This window comes from Dioscorea cayenensis, chromosome 18 (assembly GCF_009730915.1).
Source record: "Dioscorea cayenensis subsp. rotundata cultivar TDr96_F1 chromosome 18, TDr96_F1_v2_PseudoChromosome.rev07_lg8_w22 25.fasta, whole genome shotgun sequence".
NCBI classification, from domain to species: Eukaryota; Viridiplantae; Streptophyta; class Magnoliopsida; order Dioscoreales; family Dioscoreaceae; genus Dioscorea; species Dioscorea cayenensis.
This window is the reverse complement of record NC_052488.1, coordinates 23,102,766-23,118,479: the sequence shown is the minus strand read 5'-3', so window position 1 is coordinate 23,118,479 and position 15,714 is coordinate 23,102,766. Positions and strand designations below refer to the sequence as shown.

Sequence of the window (15,714 nt, the reverse complement as noted above, 5' to 3'; positions counted from 1 at the left end):
TAAAAATAAATAAATAAATTATGATTATTATTATTTTGTTTGTGTATCTCCGTAAAATTGACATATATATATATATATATATATATATATTAAAAGGGATATTTATTTATATATGTTTATATACGCTTCTCATAAAATGTCAACTAAAATTTTCTTAAAAAATAAGTATTATTTAGCTTCTTTTCATTTACTAATTTTAAAAAATATAAAAAAATTCAGGGTTATAATTTAATAAAAATTTTGTAAGTTGATTTTTAACTGTAAAAATATACTCCAAAAAGGATAAACAAATGAAAATATTTTACAATAAAAATATACAAAAAATAAAATTGTTATGAGAGTGTATTAGCAATTATTCAATTTTAAAGTTTGCAAGCAATTTACTGTAATGTAATTCTAGTTTTTTTAAATAAGAAAAAAAAATTTTAAACCATAATTAAAGGTATTATTTGAAATAATATTAAAAAAAACCATGGTGTCAAACTATGGCATTTTTAAACACATGGCAAGTATATATATATATATATATGTTTGAAATGTTATTTTCAAGCATGGAATAATTGGAAAAGGGAGAACATGAAGTGGTGGTGGAAAACTATGAATTTGATTGGAAGTTTCCTAGAAACCAACCTTTGAATGTTTAGGTCTTGTCTTTATGAATTTTTGTTTTTTATAATTTTTTTAGAATCATAATTTACTTTTTCTTTCTTTGTTTTCCAAAAGTGGTTTGGATTAAAGAAAAATATAATGAGATAATCAAATGAGATTTTTTTCAAAATAAATTTAAATTTTATTATTAACAAAGACTACTTTATATAATTTTTATATATAAATAAATTCAGTACACTTTTTATTCACTATCTAGACAATACATAATAATTTTTTTTTAGATTGACTTAAAAAAATGTCAAACAGATTTTTAATCTTAAAATATTATTTATTTATATTTTATTTTGAAAATAACTTTTTAAGCAACTAATCATCTTTTGTCATCTTGTTGGAGTTGTTCATGTTATTGGAAAGAGTTGGTACAATTTACCTTTTTTAATTAATAAAAATATTGATATGGCTGAACATAGTTTAGTTTAAAAAATAACAAAAATATACTAATAGGATTAAAATTAATCTGCCTAGATTAAAAAAAAATATGCTTTGGCATATGGGACACTTATAAAACAAACATGGAACTAAGAGACCAAATATTAACAAGAAGGCGAGAATATTATTTTTTAGAAAATTTCAGATTAAATTCTTGTATTATATATTTATATACATATATGCAACAATAATAATTAAAAAAATATAAATGGATGCATTTTCAATTACAAGTATTGTGAGGGCCTATATGCAAATAGTACTCTTACATTTCTTCTGGAAGACCATTTTTTAATAATACCCTAATTTGGAATTCTAGGGAATATACTCTGTTGATATTGGATTACTTTTTAAAAAATAATAAAAAAACAATAAAAAATTTAAAAAATCACAACTTTAGTATTTTCCTGAGAGCAGATTGACAATAACTCAATCAAACACAGAATCGCTAGGCACTAACACAATAAATATTTACAGAAAATTCCAATTAAAAAAAGCTTTTTCAATAAGAACACCTTTATCATTTATATATATATATATATATATATATATGAGATACTAGTCTTACATCCTTTGTAAAGGACTATACAAAACTATCACCAATGTTAGGAACTATATAAAAAGTCCAACAAAATACTGCTAAAACATAGCATGGTTAACCAACAACTGAAAGGAAAGGAAGCTAAACAAAACTGCACAAATCACTTACATACCTCCCCTGAGGTGAATAAGTGAGTGCTTCCTCCCTTTTTCATTGTCAAATAAACATCGGCTCGAAGAACTAAATTCGGCTATGGAAGGAAATGAAGAGGTCGAACATACTCCACCATCGTCGATTTTCCAATTTACACGAGCACACTTGTATTATACAACCTCCAGAGATGAAAAGTTTACCGTCTCAATTTCGCCCTCTTGCTGAAAGAGGCCCCTCTTGGTTCTGGAGCACGGGCCTTGCCGAAGGATTTAGCTTTTCTCTTCCTCCTCTCCTCTTCGCTGTCTGATTCAGCACCTTTCTCCTTATCGGCATTGCTGGCTTCTCTTTCTAGCTCCTCCCATGTTTTCCCTTTCTCCTCTTCCGAGTCCTCTGAATCCTCCTCCTCCTCATCTGACTCCACCAGTGACTCACTGTCACTGTCTTCGTCTTCTGAATCAGATTCTGGCTCGGCATCTGAGGGTTCGTAACCTTGGTCTGACTCAACAGAATTACCAGAATCAGGATCACTGGCTTCCAAGTTCAAAAACTCCCACCCACCATCTTCTATGAACTTTTCAGGGTCCTCAGTTATTGTTTTCAGGATCTCACGCCAGCTCAAGTTCAGCCTGCTCTCAGTAGTATTTCAGATCAGTTGTGTCAAGCCACTCCTGAATTCCATCAAGGGATGATGATGGGATGGAATCAATGCGGAGTACATCTCTTTTGAAGTCCTTGAACACTATCGCCATGTCAAAGTTCTTCTGTGAAAAGCCCACTCTCTCCAAGTTAACAATCTCAATCTCATTCAATGTTATCACCAAAAATGGTGTCTCAATCAGCTCAACTAAACAGGTTGAAGTTGGAACGATGAAAGCTGAAGATTTGTGAGGAACTCCATGGAACCCAAGCTCCCTCAGAGGCTGGTCAAATTCGAGATCAAGTCCTTTGAAACTGTGCTTGACTCCAGTGGTCATGTACCTTATTGACAAAGTTTTGGAAATCAGCATTTATTCGGTTTTTCCGATCCCTTTCTCTCTGCTCTTCCTCGATCTCATCAGGATCCAGGGCTGATCTCCTGCCACCACCTAGCGTTTGCACAACATCCATCACCTCAACATAAAACTGGACATCCTTTGTCTTCTTGTTCCCCACCATAATGTGATTGTGCAGGTGGAAGTGAAGAAGGGTAATCATTTCTCTTTCTGCAGGCTGGAAAAATGCATGCTTGATATTACCATACATGATTTCTACTCGCTCATCAGGCCTCGACGTAGAATATCGAAACCCATTGACATGCGCTTCCAAAGTACCCGTCAACTTTCTTCCACGGCCACCGAAATGCAGGCCGTATCCACAGGTCAGGCAATCTCATAAGTCTCATTCTGTTGTTAGCAAGCTGCAATTTCTCCTGTGTCACCAGTGTGGCTCTCTCTGCTCTCGCTGACTCTCGGGAAGTAACTTGTCTGCGAAGTGTCTTGATCTGCTGCACAACTTCACTACTGTGTCTAGGATCTTTTGAGCGAAATGTAATCTCTTTCAAATAAATAGCACCTTGATATTTAAGGGAATTTGCATCATGCGGAGTGAATGGAGTACCGGGCACATTAAAAATTATGCGGATGGTGGAGGTACGATTGTCCTGATGGCTAGTCACACTCTTGACAGTGGCAACATGGAAGGGCACCATACCTCCATAAATTGGTAAGAGAATAGCCTCATTCTTCTGGTCTACCTGTATTACCGGCTCCCTGGAATAGGGAATATCATTGACATTCTTGTAGGCAATCAGGTCACTGGATGCCCTCATGGGACCGCGCCCCTCTCCAGCATTGGACCCACCACCAGCCAGCCTCCTAGCAGTTTCCTCGTTTTTCTGTCGAGCAAGTTCTGCCTGATGCTGTCTCCGCAGCTCTTCCTTTGACATCTCCTGGTGATCAGACCTTAGGGTTGCTTTGGACAATAATGGCTCACCATTTTGTTCAGGTTTCTTTTTCAATTGTTCATCTTCCTCCACATCCTCATTAAATGAGTATGCAACATCCTTAAGTGCCTTGGAGCAGCTTTGGGTCAACACTTCTGGAGATTTATCACTGACAACAACCACTGTGTCAGCTAGCAACAATGAGAACTTCTCCGTCTTTGGGTTCTTAGTCTTCATGTGAAGGTTTTGAAATCCAAGAGACACATTGAAGATCATTCTGGCCTTGAGTAACCGATCATTTTTTGCGTTTAAACTAAATCCAGATTCCCGGAACTCAAGACCGATCCCTGTTCCAGCAGTTTTGGTTAGATGCGGTAGTAGTTCTGGGGCTTCCTTCTCAATCACTTTAGCAGCAGCTTGGAAAGCAGCACTAACCTTGTTACCAGGGCTTCAGAGCAGCTATTGCAGAATCATGCGCCTTAAGCAGAACTTCATATGCTTTACTCTGCAACGGATTCGCATCAATCAGAAAAGTCCTGGCCAAATTAGAGCAGTAGCTGTTGTAGCGTGAGCCAATTGCACATAAGATCACACTTGAAGAGTCATAATAAAGATAATCATCATTGCTTGAAGCACTGGGCCTCAAATCAAACTCTCCACCACTCTGAAATATGGGTGGATAGCATATATCAACATTCTCAGCCTTTAGCTTGACCTTCACCTTCGATGGGTCAAGTATCACTTTTTCTGTGTCATCCATCAAAGCAGAATGTGAAACTTTATTCTCCTCATCAATGATCTTCTCAAGCTTTGGGACAACAAAGTTTTTCATCACAGATGAGGTCAAGTACGCTGCCTTCTTCAGACATGTGAGCTCACTCTCATCTTTGACAGCAAAAAGTTCTGAGAACCCATTGGTCACATCACCAAGTTGGAAGCCAGAGCCATTTAACTTCTCTGACCAAGTTTCCAGAAGTTTTCCTTCAGGTGCCTCCTTCGTAATGTATCCAACGAGAACACTATCAGATTTTGATTTGAGTACGAGCAGCACATAGCATCTCCTCCATTAAGCCTGTCCCGTCATTATTCTTTGCCCTCACATGTATCACAACATCAGCACCGACAGCCTCTTTTGCTGGCTTTCTGAGGGTTTCAAGCAGATTTGCTTTCTTCTGACTACACAAAAAATGCATCTGCTTGATCATGAAGACCATGATAGTCTCTGGGAACTCATACCCAAGCAACCAGAAATTCAAGGCTGAGGACTTAAGATAGCGAAGATCTTCTGAAGGAGGGGGTGTTGCAATAGCAACAGCATCTGAATCAGCCCAAAGATCAGACTTGTGTTCCTTCCAATGACCATAAAAACCCTTCAGACGCTTGCGGAAATTCTCAAAGATCAATTTTATAAGCACTGCTCGAGGTAGATGTTTTTGTACTTCCATTTTGGCGATCTGCCATAGAAGCTGAAAAGTCCAAAACTTCAATAAGAAACCATGACTAGCAAAACTCAGTTCCACACAAATACTAACGGTGGAAAGTGCATTTTCAGTCCCTAAACTATTTTGCCAATATTCATTTTTGGTCTTTAACAATTTTTGGTCTTTAACATTTAAAAACAATAAATCAAGCTTGTACCTTAAACTTAGAAACTGTCCCTAAACGATGAAAAAAGTGAAAATTTTCCTTCATATCCTAAATATATAAATATTAATTTATTAGGTCAAAAGGAATTTTTTAGGGATCAAAATTAGTGAACACAAATCCAACAATCCAAACATTTACACCATTTTATTAAAGAATGAAAACATCAAAACAGGATAATAATAAGCAACAGAATTTTTCTTGATAATTTCACTGTAGATGAGATATAGTACAAGAAATCTAAGATACGAGGGTATCAATTTTCTTGATACATATTTATGCTAGACTTGTAGAGAAATAATTAATCTGGGGATCTTGGAATGGCTACAGCAAACTAATAGTGCTACTACAAAAATTTAAACAAATACATTTATGAGACTTGTAAACATGACTTGGATTAATTAAAAGCAATCAACATACCTCATAAAACCTCTCAAAAAAAAAAATTTTCTAACTATTATACCATTAAATACTAAAAATTAGATGATCTATGTTTGATGTTAACATGGTAACACACACTGTAATCCATTCAACATCAACAAACTATTTCAATGTTCAGAATTCATGTTCCACAATTGTAAAAAGGAGAAATTGCATCCTTGCAGACATTTATAGGAGAAAAAATCATCAACAGGCAAAGAACTAGCATTGTTGTAAACATCAATTCTACATGATATTCGTGTATCAAAATTGCAATAAAATAGCAAATCAGCACTCGATAAACAACAATTCTAAACCGAAAACACATAAATTCAACAACTTTCAATCTATCAAAAAGAACCACAGAAAAATCATCAAAAGAGAGAGGAAAGTTAACAGTATCAAATTAAGGAAATTTGTTCTACTGCGTTGATTGTTTTGTGTCTAGATTCTGAAAGATACTCTCGATTTTAAAAAGGAAGTAGAGAATTTGTGAACTTTAATGGCATATAATTAAGAAAAAAAGAAGATAATTGGGAATAAGACGAAGCGAGAAACACACCCGCGAGCGAGAAGCGAAGGAGGAGAAGAAACGCAGGCCCAGAACAGCTGAACAAGATGACGATGAGAAGCTCTGCGGGCGTTCGCGGAGAGACCAAGGATCGAAAGGAGAAACCCTAGAAGGCGATAGCTGCCGTGCCGAGATCGTTCGGGAGAGAGGAATTAGGGCAATCGAGAACGAAGATGAGAAAAATTAGTATGAATTTGGGATTTCTCACTGTGTTTTTATTTTAGGGTTTTCATTTTGAATATTACAATGTTTTTCTTAATTATTAATAAATGATTTAATTTGGTGAAATAAGAAAACTAAATAAAAGAGTAACAAGGCCTGATAATTATCGGGTTTTTTTGAAGTGGATATGAATTGTGTGTAAATTGATAAAATTATTTTTTTATGATATAATTATATATATATATGTAAAATATTTTTTATAGAAATTTATAGATAAAAAATCTATGAGCGCCCAATTATAAGCTGTTTGATCGCAATCTAATAACAAACATTGATGAACAGTAGTACCGTGTGATAATTACTGTATTTGTTATTGTATTATTTATTGTTCATTAATGTTGGTCGTTGAATCAAGATCGATAATAGGTGTCCATAGATATGTATTATTTATTTATTTAAATAATTTTTTTATTTTATAAATAAATTTTATTTTAAATTATTAAAAAAATTATATAATTCATAAAGCAAATAAATATTGAAATATCATGAAAAAACGAATTATAATTTAATTGAGAGGTTAGAGTAAAAGGAAAAGATAAATTCTTTTTTTAAAAAAAATTAGGGGCAAAAAATAAAAAAGTAAATCCCTTCAATCGAAACTAATCCCTACTTGTATTTTGGAGGAAAACAAATCTTTTCAATTAAAGCCAATATTAGAAAAAGTGAAAGATTAAAATAAAAAAGCAAAAAAATAAATTTTTATCCTATTTTATTTATAGTTATCATGATAAAGTGAGTCATTTGAATAAAAGCGATGCTATTTTTACCGAATAGATTTACCGAATAGGTTTCCCGAATGACGTAAATGCCCAACTTGTCATCCACATGCTCATCCACATCATTATTTTTTTATTATATAAACTTTAAATTTGAACTTTAAAAATTTTTAAATACCTAAATTAAAAAAATTATAAAACTATATCTAAAATCATAGACCCAAATACTACAAAATCTATACCCTAAAAATCTAAAATTTTAAACCCTAAATAATAAATAATAAACCCTAAATCCTAAGCCCTAAACCCTAGACCCTAAATCATATGCCCTAAACCCTAAACAAGAAATCACAAACCTCCTGCGGGAGTTTGTGATTTTCAATTTATGGTTTAGAGAGGAAATTTCGGTTTATTATTTACATGTTTGTCTTTTACAATTAAATGTTTAATTTTAGGATTTAAATAATAATAAAAAATTATTTAAAAAAAAAAAAGATAAAGAAAGAATGACGTGGATGCGCTAAATATAATTACTCTCTGTGAATCCGCTAAATATAATATATATATGTTTTTACTTCTTATTTTTTATGAATTATTTATTTTATTTTTTCCTTTTAGAGGTGCAATATTTAATATTAAATTAAATGAATTTACTTGATAAATTCAAAAGTGGGAGGTAACTCAAAACTCTTTTTGAAACATCCATTATTCTATGTTTGAGTTTTGTTTTGGTTGTGTAACCCCAGTAAAATACCATATGTATCATTAAATATATATATATATATATACTCCACAACACTTAAAATATATTATAAATTATATAAATATTTATTTTTATAATAATAAAAACATAAATTTATTTAAATTTCCAAACTGGTGCTGACAGTGTAAGTTTTATTTAAATGTAAGGAATGAAAAGTGTCTTAGTAATTTTCTTAGGAGTATATATATATATAAATATTAATTTAATGGCTTAGAGAAATTTTTCGAATGTATATATATATATATATGCACACGTTTTTTTGTTTTGTTATTTAATGCATCTAATAACATATTTTAATAATATATTATACAAGCAAGTTGAATTTTAATTTTTAAGAGGTATACATGGTTATTGAGGGATATATGAACTTTGAGGGGTATAAGAGCAAAAAAAACCTTGACATTTTTATGGGTGTTTTTAGTGTTGTATGTTAAAATTTATTTTCTTCCTTAATATAGTTCAAATATTTTCTCTGTTTTTTTTATCTGACACAAATCCATGTTTTTTTATCTGTTATTTTTTTAATATTAAGCATTTAGATAATTTAAAAATATTTATTTTTTATAAAATTTTATAAAATAATTAAATTTTTTAATATGTGAGATTCCGTAAAAAAGAAAAAGATTAGTTTTTATTCTTTTCGTTTTCCCTCTTAAGTGCAATATAATTAATGACAAATTGTATCAATTTCGTCATCAAACCCACAAGAATTGCCCACACGTATTAAAAATATTATAAATTCCTTTACGTTGACATGTGTTAGAGTGATTATGTGACATAGCATATAATTTATTACCTAATCATACATAAAGTGTCATTCTTTTATTGTATGAAAAGAAGGGGGAAAAATCATAGTATTGGATAAGCATAGCATGATTTAATGATTTGAGAAATGTTCAACAAATCATAACTAGGTGAACCATCACCTTTTCATGGATATAATGAAATCAAAAAATAGAAAATGACTAATAAGAGAAAATAAAGAATTATATTATGAGATTTATGAGAAATATTTTTTGATTATCATCGCAACAAGTGACTAGTAGTATGCTTAATTATTATACAGTATAAATGTATAATAAGTGACTAGTGGTATGCTTAATTCTCATGTATAGTAGATCAAGAGTCATACTTCTTTTCAAATTATAATTAAAAATTTGTGGTGTGTGATAAATGAGTTATTTATATTGTTAAAAAATAATAATAAAAATAACATAAAATCTCATCTTATCCTTGTGCATTCATGGAATACTAATATATTTAATAAATTTAGATTTTGTATTAAATATTAACATGAAAGAATGCATAGTTTGTAATTCATTTTAATTTGCAACATTATTTAAGATCAATTAATTGGTTTTTAGTGGTTAATGTTACATGACTTAACATCATCATCATCATCATCATCATCATCATATATGTAATATTAAGACATATAAGTGAAGTTGGAATTTAAAACAATATCATATTGGGCATTATAAAATCAATTGATTGTTTCTTTTGACTTCTCAAACAAAAACAGATTATTTTGTAATTTGACTGATGCAGATTTTATCATGTAATATTATGTGCTTACATATTAGTTGTTTTGGTCAATTTAGAAAAACTCCAACAACTAAATTTATTCATAAGATATGCATGAAATTAGTAACAATCCTTTTAAAGTGAAAATAAGGATATCTAGGATTTTTTTTAAAGTTATTTCTTAAACATTTAGTTAGAACGGAACAACCGTGGCCCTTGATTGTCATCAAGATCAACCACATGTCCTTCTCAAGTTTTGAGACTTCTTAGAGCCCTTTTTATGTTTTAATTATAAAGCAAAACCTTGACTCGCTCAGCTCTTTCTCTAATTCAGCAGATCTTTGATGCCATCTTTACTTTATTATTATTATTATTATTATTATTATTATTATTATTATTATTATTATTATTATGCAATTTTGTGTGCTTTGCCTTACCAACTTTTGTAATCATTCTTTTAATTATTAAAGGAGTGTTTGTTTAGTTAGATTTGACATTATATGTAATTCTAAATACTTTACATCAGTGTTTGATGCATTGAATTTTTCAAAATTCAACATAACTCAAGAGGGATTTGGTTTTACAATCCTGATAACCAAGCTTTTTAAAGTTTAAAAAGATAATATTCACAACCACTTCATTATTTTTATATCCAATTAAAAATAAAATTTAATTGTATATCCTTTATTTCAAAATAATTTAAATTTTCATTTAAATAATTTATCTTATAAATAACTAAATCTTTTATTTTTCTCTTCATTTAAAGTTTTATCTAAAATTTATTTTTCTCTTCATTCCCTCACACAATCAAAATTTCACATTTTAGATAATTTTAAGCTTTTAATTCAAAACTACCTTATTACAAGAAAGTTTTCAATTTTTTTTTATATCCTAATGGTTTTGTATTTTTTATGAAGAAAAATCATTTTACAATTTTATGTTAATTAGTATGATACAATAATATATATATATATATATATATATATATATATATTGAAAAAGGTTTGATTATATAATTAGTCATAAAATCATAAGATTATATCATGATAAATGTTTATAGTTAGCTTCTAGTATGGATAAGGCATAAAAAGATATTTGATCATAGTGCTTTGTAACCACTGCATATAATTTTTTTCTTCTCACTAAACAATATTTGATATTATATAACAATATATCTAATATTCATATTAGATATATAAAATAAATTTAATACAATAAAACATAATCATATATTAAATTAATTAAATATATCCTTAATTATTTACTTTATAATTGATAAAACCTAATGATCATTTATTAGGGTGGGATAACTTCACCCTAAATGACTATATACAAAATCTAAATTTACAAATTCCAATAATTAAACATAAAATCCCATAATCTAACATCCCAAATATATATAACTAAAAATCTCACATATTTTTAAATACAAAATTTACAAATATTTCGTAACTTAAAATCTACTAAACTTTCAACTATATCTAATTAAACCCTACTTTAATAATTTAATTGATATTTTATTACTGTTACAGTTTATCTCTAAATATACTCATGGTTTATTATTTTTTGAAAAAAAAGCTTTATATATATATATATATGAGGATGAGTAATCATAGGATGTCCATCAACGGCTACGATTTTACAGTATCGTACAATGTTCTTGAATAGTAAAATATATACATTATTTATAAAAACAAACAGTCATCGGATAATGATCTAATGGATATGATTAAACATCTATTAAAAACAATAATATAGGAATATATCTAGATTATCTTTTCCCATATATATATATATATATATATATATATATTTTTTGCAGAATCAAAAATTTAATCATAATCATAATTCGGATAACACACCTTTATTAGAATTCCAACCTGGCCTAAACAAGATAGATCAATCAATGTTATCATGACTCATGACATTTGGGTGGGGCGCAATTCTTGAGCAGGCCCACAGCATTCAGAATCCACGCTGGACAAAACCAGCATTTTTATAATATTATAATATTATATATATATATATATATATATATTTTTATACCAAAACAAAACCAGCAACATCACCACCAAACCGCTTCTTGTGCAGAAAATTCCTGAAGATATTGCCCCTCACAATTCCTTCAAGAATTCATCCATTTCCAGGTTCTTAGCAAGGTATCAAGATTTCTTTTCTTTGTTTATTTTTACCAAATTAGCATGAATTGTTTTTATTTATTTTGTAATCATTGATGTTTATTTGCTACTTGTTAATTCTTGACTCATTGCATTATGTTCTTTATTGAATTCATGTGCTTGTAGGATTTGATTTCTTGTTGATTAGTACACATCAGTCAATTTTTTTCTTTTTTAAATGCTTTTCTTGTTCTTGTTGTTTATTGATGGCTTGTTAATCTTGCAAACCTTTTAATCCAATCATTTGGAATTCATATGGTTGATTTCTTGGTTAATTGGCAGTTGGGAGGTGGAGGAGAGGAGTAGCTGTTGGTGATTCTCTGGTTTGAGCTAAATCAGTGAGCTTGTTTCCCATTTTCTATGATTTTCTTGAGTTCTTGGTTCTTTCCCCTTGTTTGGGTTTGTGTTTTCAAAGAGGATTTTTTTTTTTCTCTGTCTGACTATGGTTTGGTTGTTCTGTTTGGTGTTAGAGTTGGTAAGAGACCTCGTGCTAGAATAAATCAGATGCCCAAGAGCCACCTCTTTTCTTTAAATTTAGAAGAGAGTTTGTTCTGTTTGGTGTTTGTATCATACTTAGGATGTTTGTTTTTCTCTTCATGTAGGATGGGGGAAACTATCGGACCTCGTCTTTACAGCTGCAGTAAGTGTGGCAACCATGCTCGATGCTCTGGCTTGATAATGACATTGTTCAGTTCTCTCAGGAGATTCTTGACCTACTCGGTAGAATTTTTCTTAGTTTTTACTTTTTTTTCTTGAGCAAAGTAGTTTTTCTTGAAGATTGAATGTATGCACTTATGAGATAATTCTAAGTATGTTTTGAAAGTAAATTAATTTGTGTGACATATATGTGTAATGGCTGTAGGGAAGAAATGGGCGTGGTTTTCTATTTTCTCATGCTGAACATAGTTTTGGGGCAAAAGGAGAACAGACAACTAATTACTGGACTTCATACTGTGGCCGATGTTCACTGTTGTGATTGCAATGAGGTGTTGGGATGGAAGTATATACAAGCTTTTGAGGCACAACAGAAGTACAAAGAAGGGAAGTTCATCTTGGAAAAGCCAAAGATCGTTAAGGAAAACTGGTAACTCTTGTATATAGATGAAATGCTGATAAAACTTCTAAATTGTCATGACTTGTCTTTTCTTCTCCTCCACAGTCGTTCTTGTGTTTCCATTGAATCACTTGTTCGTCTTGTACATAGCTATTCAGTTGAAGTTCTCTGGTTCTTCGTTCTTGTGCTTTCTGTTGCAAGTTAATTCTCTACTAAAACTGTCAAGCTCTTCTTAGCCTTTCTTGTGTTTTCATTAAATAACTTGTTCGTCTTGTACATAGCTATTCAATTGAAGTCCTCTAGTTCTTTGTTCTTGTGCTTCCTGTTGCCATGTAATGTGGGAAGTTAATTCTCTACTAAAGACTGTCGAGCTCTTCATAGCCTTTCTTGTGTTTCCATTGAATCACTTGTTCGTCTTTTACATAGCTATTCAATTGAAGTCCTCTAGTTCTTTGTTCTTGTGCTTCCTGTTGCCATGTAATGTGGGAAGTTAATTGTCTACTGAAGACTGTCAAACTCTTTGTGAATAAGATACAGTTCACTGTTATTAATCAAGCAGCATCATTCAAATTCTTCATTAATAGAAATTCCAAAATTGTGATTGATATTTTTGTGCAGCATGTGCCATTGTTTATCTTGTGAGCATTTCTTGTTTTGATATTCTAATTCACTCGAATAGTCTCAACTATATTTGCTTTCGATGCATCTTATAATAATTTTAGTTTATGATTATTAACTTAATGTTCTCAGCTAATTTTCCGTGATAGCTGACTGCTTATGATAAAATTCAGTATCATTCAAAAATATGAATGTTTCTGCAAATTGTCTGACGAATTTGATCACACGACAATCAGGAACTCGCATTTTTTCTTTTTTACTTGCCATTGTTATGATCACTGATCCTATCGACAGTTTATGTTTTTAGAAGTAGAGAATATTTTCATCAGTTCTTATGCTCTGACAAGGACGGAAATAAACATCGAAATATCTGAAATTTCAGACTGCCAAAGAATGAAAGAAACATTTCAAATGCTATGGATTGCCAAAAAACAATTCAATTTTTGCATGTTCTTCATTCTTGATTTGTTTACTTGTTCTGAAATGTGACATTGTTATAACTTCTAATTTTTGTTTTTGCATAGTTTCTGTTGATATCTAGTAATTGGCATGATAAATTCTCCATGAGGATTTACATGTTCATCTTAATATTAGAATTTTATTTATTTATTTTTTTGTGTATAATTTGTGTCTAAATAGAGACAAGACATCAACATATAATTTATCACTGTTTCTTTGGAATATTCAGATTGGTGTATGATTGAATGCATTATTGCTCAGTCCTTGTGTTACAGAAAATACGGCAATTTTATGTATGAGAAGCGGTACTTTATGATGTCTACAGTAACATTCGATGGCTAAGATTATTATAAATAGTATAATACGGCAATTTATGTATGAGAAGCGGTACTTTATGATGTCTACAGTAACATTCGATGGCTAAGATTATTATAAATAGTATCAAAATGTGTTCTACAATATTATATAACAATAATGAACAGTGAAAAAGTAAAAAAAACATACATGATTTATATAAATAAATATTTATTGAATAATAATTCAATGGTTGTAATTAATCTAGGGATGTACCTAGATTATCATTTTCTTATATATATTTACTAGCATACCTCTACAAAAATGAATAATGGCTATTGCACCATTTGTAAATTACAATTAAAAAAGAAAATTGCTTATAGATCCTCATGAATCGTTTAATTTGTTTATATAGGGGTGAGCAACAAAATGTGATTTTTTTTTATGAAAGCATATTAGACATTAGTCACATTATCGACTTTTATAGGGGTATAAAAGAAATTTTCTCTGTTAGTCTCTATTCAAAACATCTTTATCACTAATCCAAATTGATTATTTTTAATTTTCGGTGATAAAAAGTAATTTTCAAATTTGAAATCTTTTTATTAGATATTTTATCACTTTGAATAAATGAAGTATTAAATGATAAATTAATTAGTTTATATATATTTTGTAAACTTCTAATCAAAATGGTGTCGTGGTGTAGTTGGTTATCACGTCAGTCTAACACACTGAAGGTCTCCGGTTCGAGTCCGGGCGACGCCAGCCATTTTTTTCCCTTTTTATTTATTTATATATATATATTTTTAATTATAAGAATTGAAATTTAAGCTATTTATTTTATTATTGATATAAACTTTAGGGTTATTATATATATGTCATAACGCATGGCCCGTTAAAACCAGTTCAATAATTCATTGTGGGGTATAACAACTTATGAAAATGAGATAGGGATGTTTTGGTCAATAACCAATCAATATTAGCTGCTCTTAATTATAATTTATATGCCATTATTAGGGTGGGGTTTGGTCACCTGCTCCAAGCAACTCACCAACAAAATATTAATTAAAATATTTATAAGAAGGCACCACTAAATATTTTATAACTGAATATGAAGCTCAATGCTACCAAAAAAATATATGTGATAGCTCTGTCAACCTTTGACATTTTTCCTATTTGCCTTTTTTATAACAAAAAGGATAAAAATTTTAAAAATATGATAAGGTGTATATTTCAACAATTTTATAATTGCTTGTAATATATATACATACATATATATATATATACATACATATATATATATATATATATATATATATATATATATAAAAAGTTAAAAAGAAATAGACTTTTATGTATTGTAATCTTTGTTTTAGATTAAAATCTCATCAAATAGTGCCCAAATTGTGATTGAAAAAAATATATAATTGTCAATGATGTTTTAGTTTATTAGCACCAAGTTTTTTTTACATTGAGAAGTATTCTTAACTTGGCATCGAAAAGTGAGTTTGAGTCTCATTTCACAAATAATAAGAGCACAAG

General features: G+C 30.1%; 1 protein-coding gene, 1 long non-coding RNA gene and 1 other non-coding gene across 3 annotated transcripts; 2 read left to right on the top strand and 1 right to left on the bottom strand.

Moving 5' to 3' along the window:
• Positions 1-1,613: 1,613 nt before the first annotated feature.
• LOC120282069 (FACT complex subunit SPT16-like) lies at positions 1,614-5,171 on the bottom strand. Its single transcript, XM_039288800.1, is given in 7 exon segments — positions 1,614-2,423; positions 2,425-2,739; positions 2,741-3,127; positions 3,129-4,157; positions 4,159-4,743; positions 4,745-5,104; positions 5,106-5,171. Coding segments are annotated over 7 exon segments (3,180 nt in total). The 3' UTR covers positions 1,614-1,985.
• Positions 5,172-11,627: 6,456 nt separating this feature from the next.
• Positions 11,628-12,415, top strand: LOC120283018. Its single transcript, XR_005543042.1, has 3 exons — positions 11,628-11,729; positions 12,030-12,085; positions 12,350-12,415. It is a non-coding gene; the product is annotated as an uncharacterized LOC120283018 (long non-coding RNA).
• A 2,448-nt stretch (positions 12,416-14,863) lies between these two features.
• On the top strand, positions 14,864-14,937 carry TRNAV-AAC. Its single transcript has one exon. It is a non-coding gene; the product is annotated as a tRNA-Val (tRNA).
• Positions 14,938-15,714: the final 777 nt, after the last annotated feature.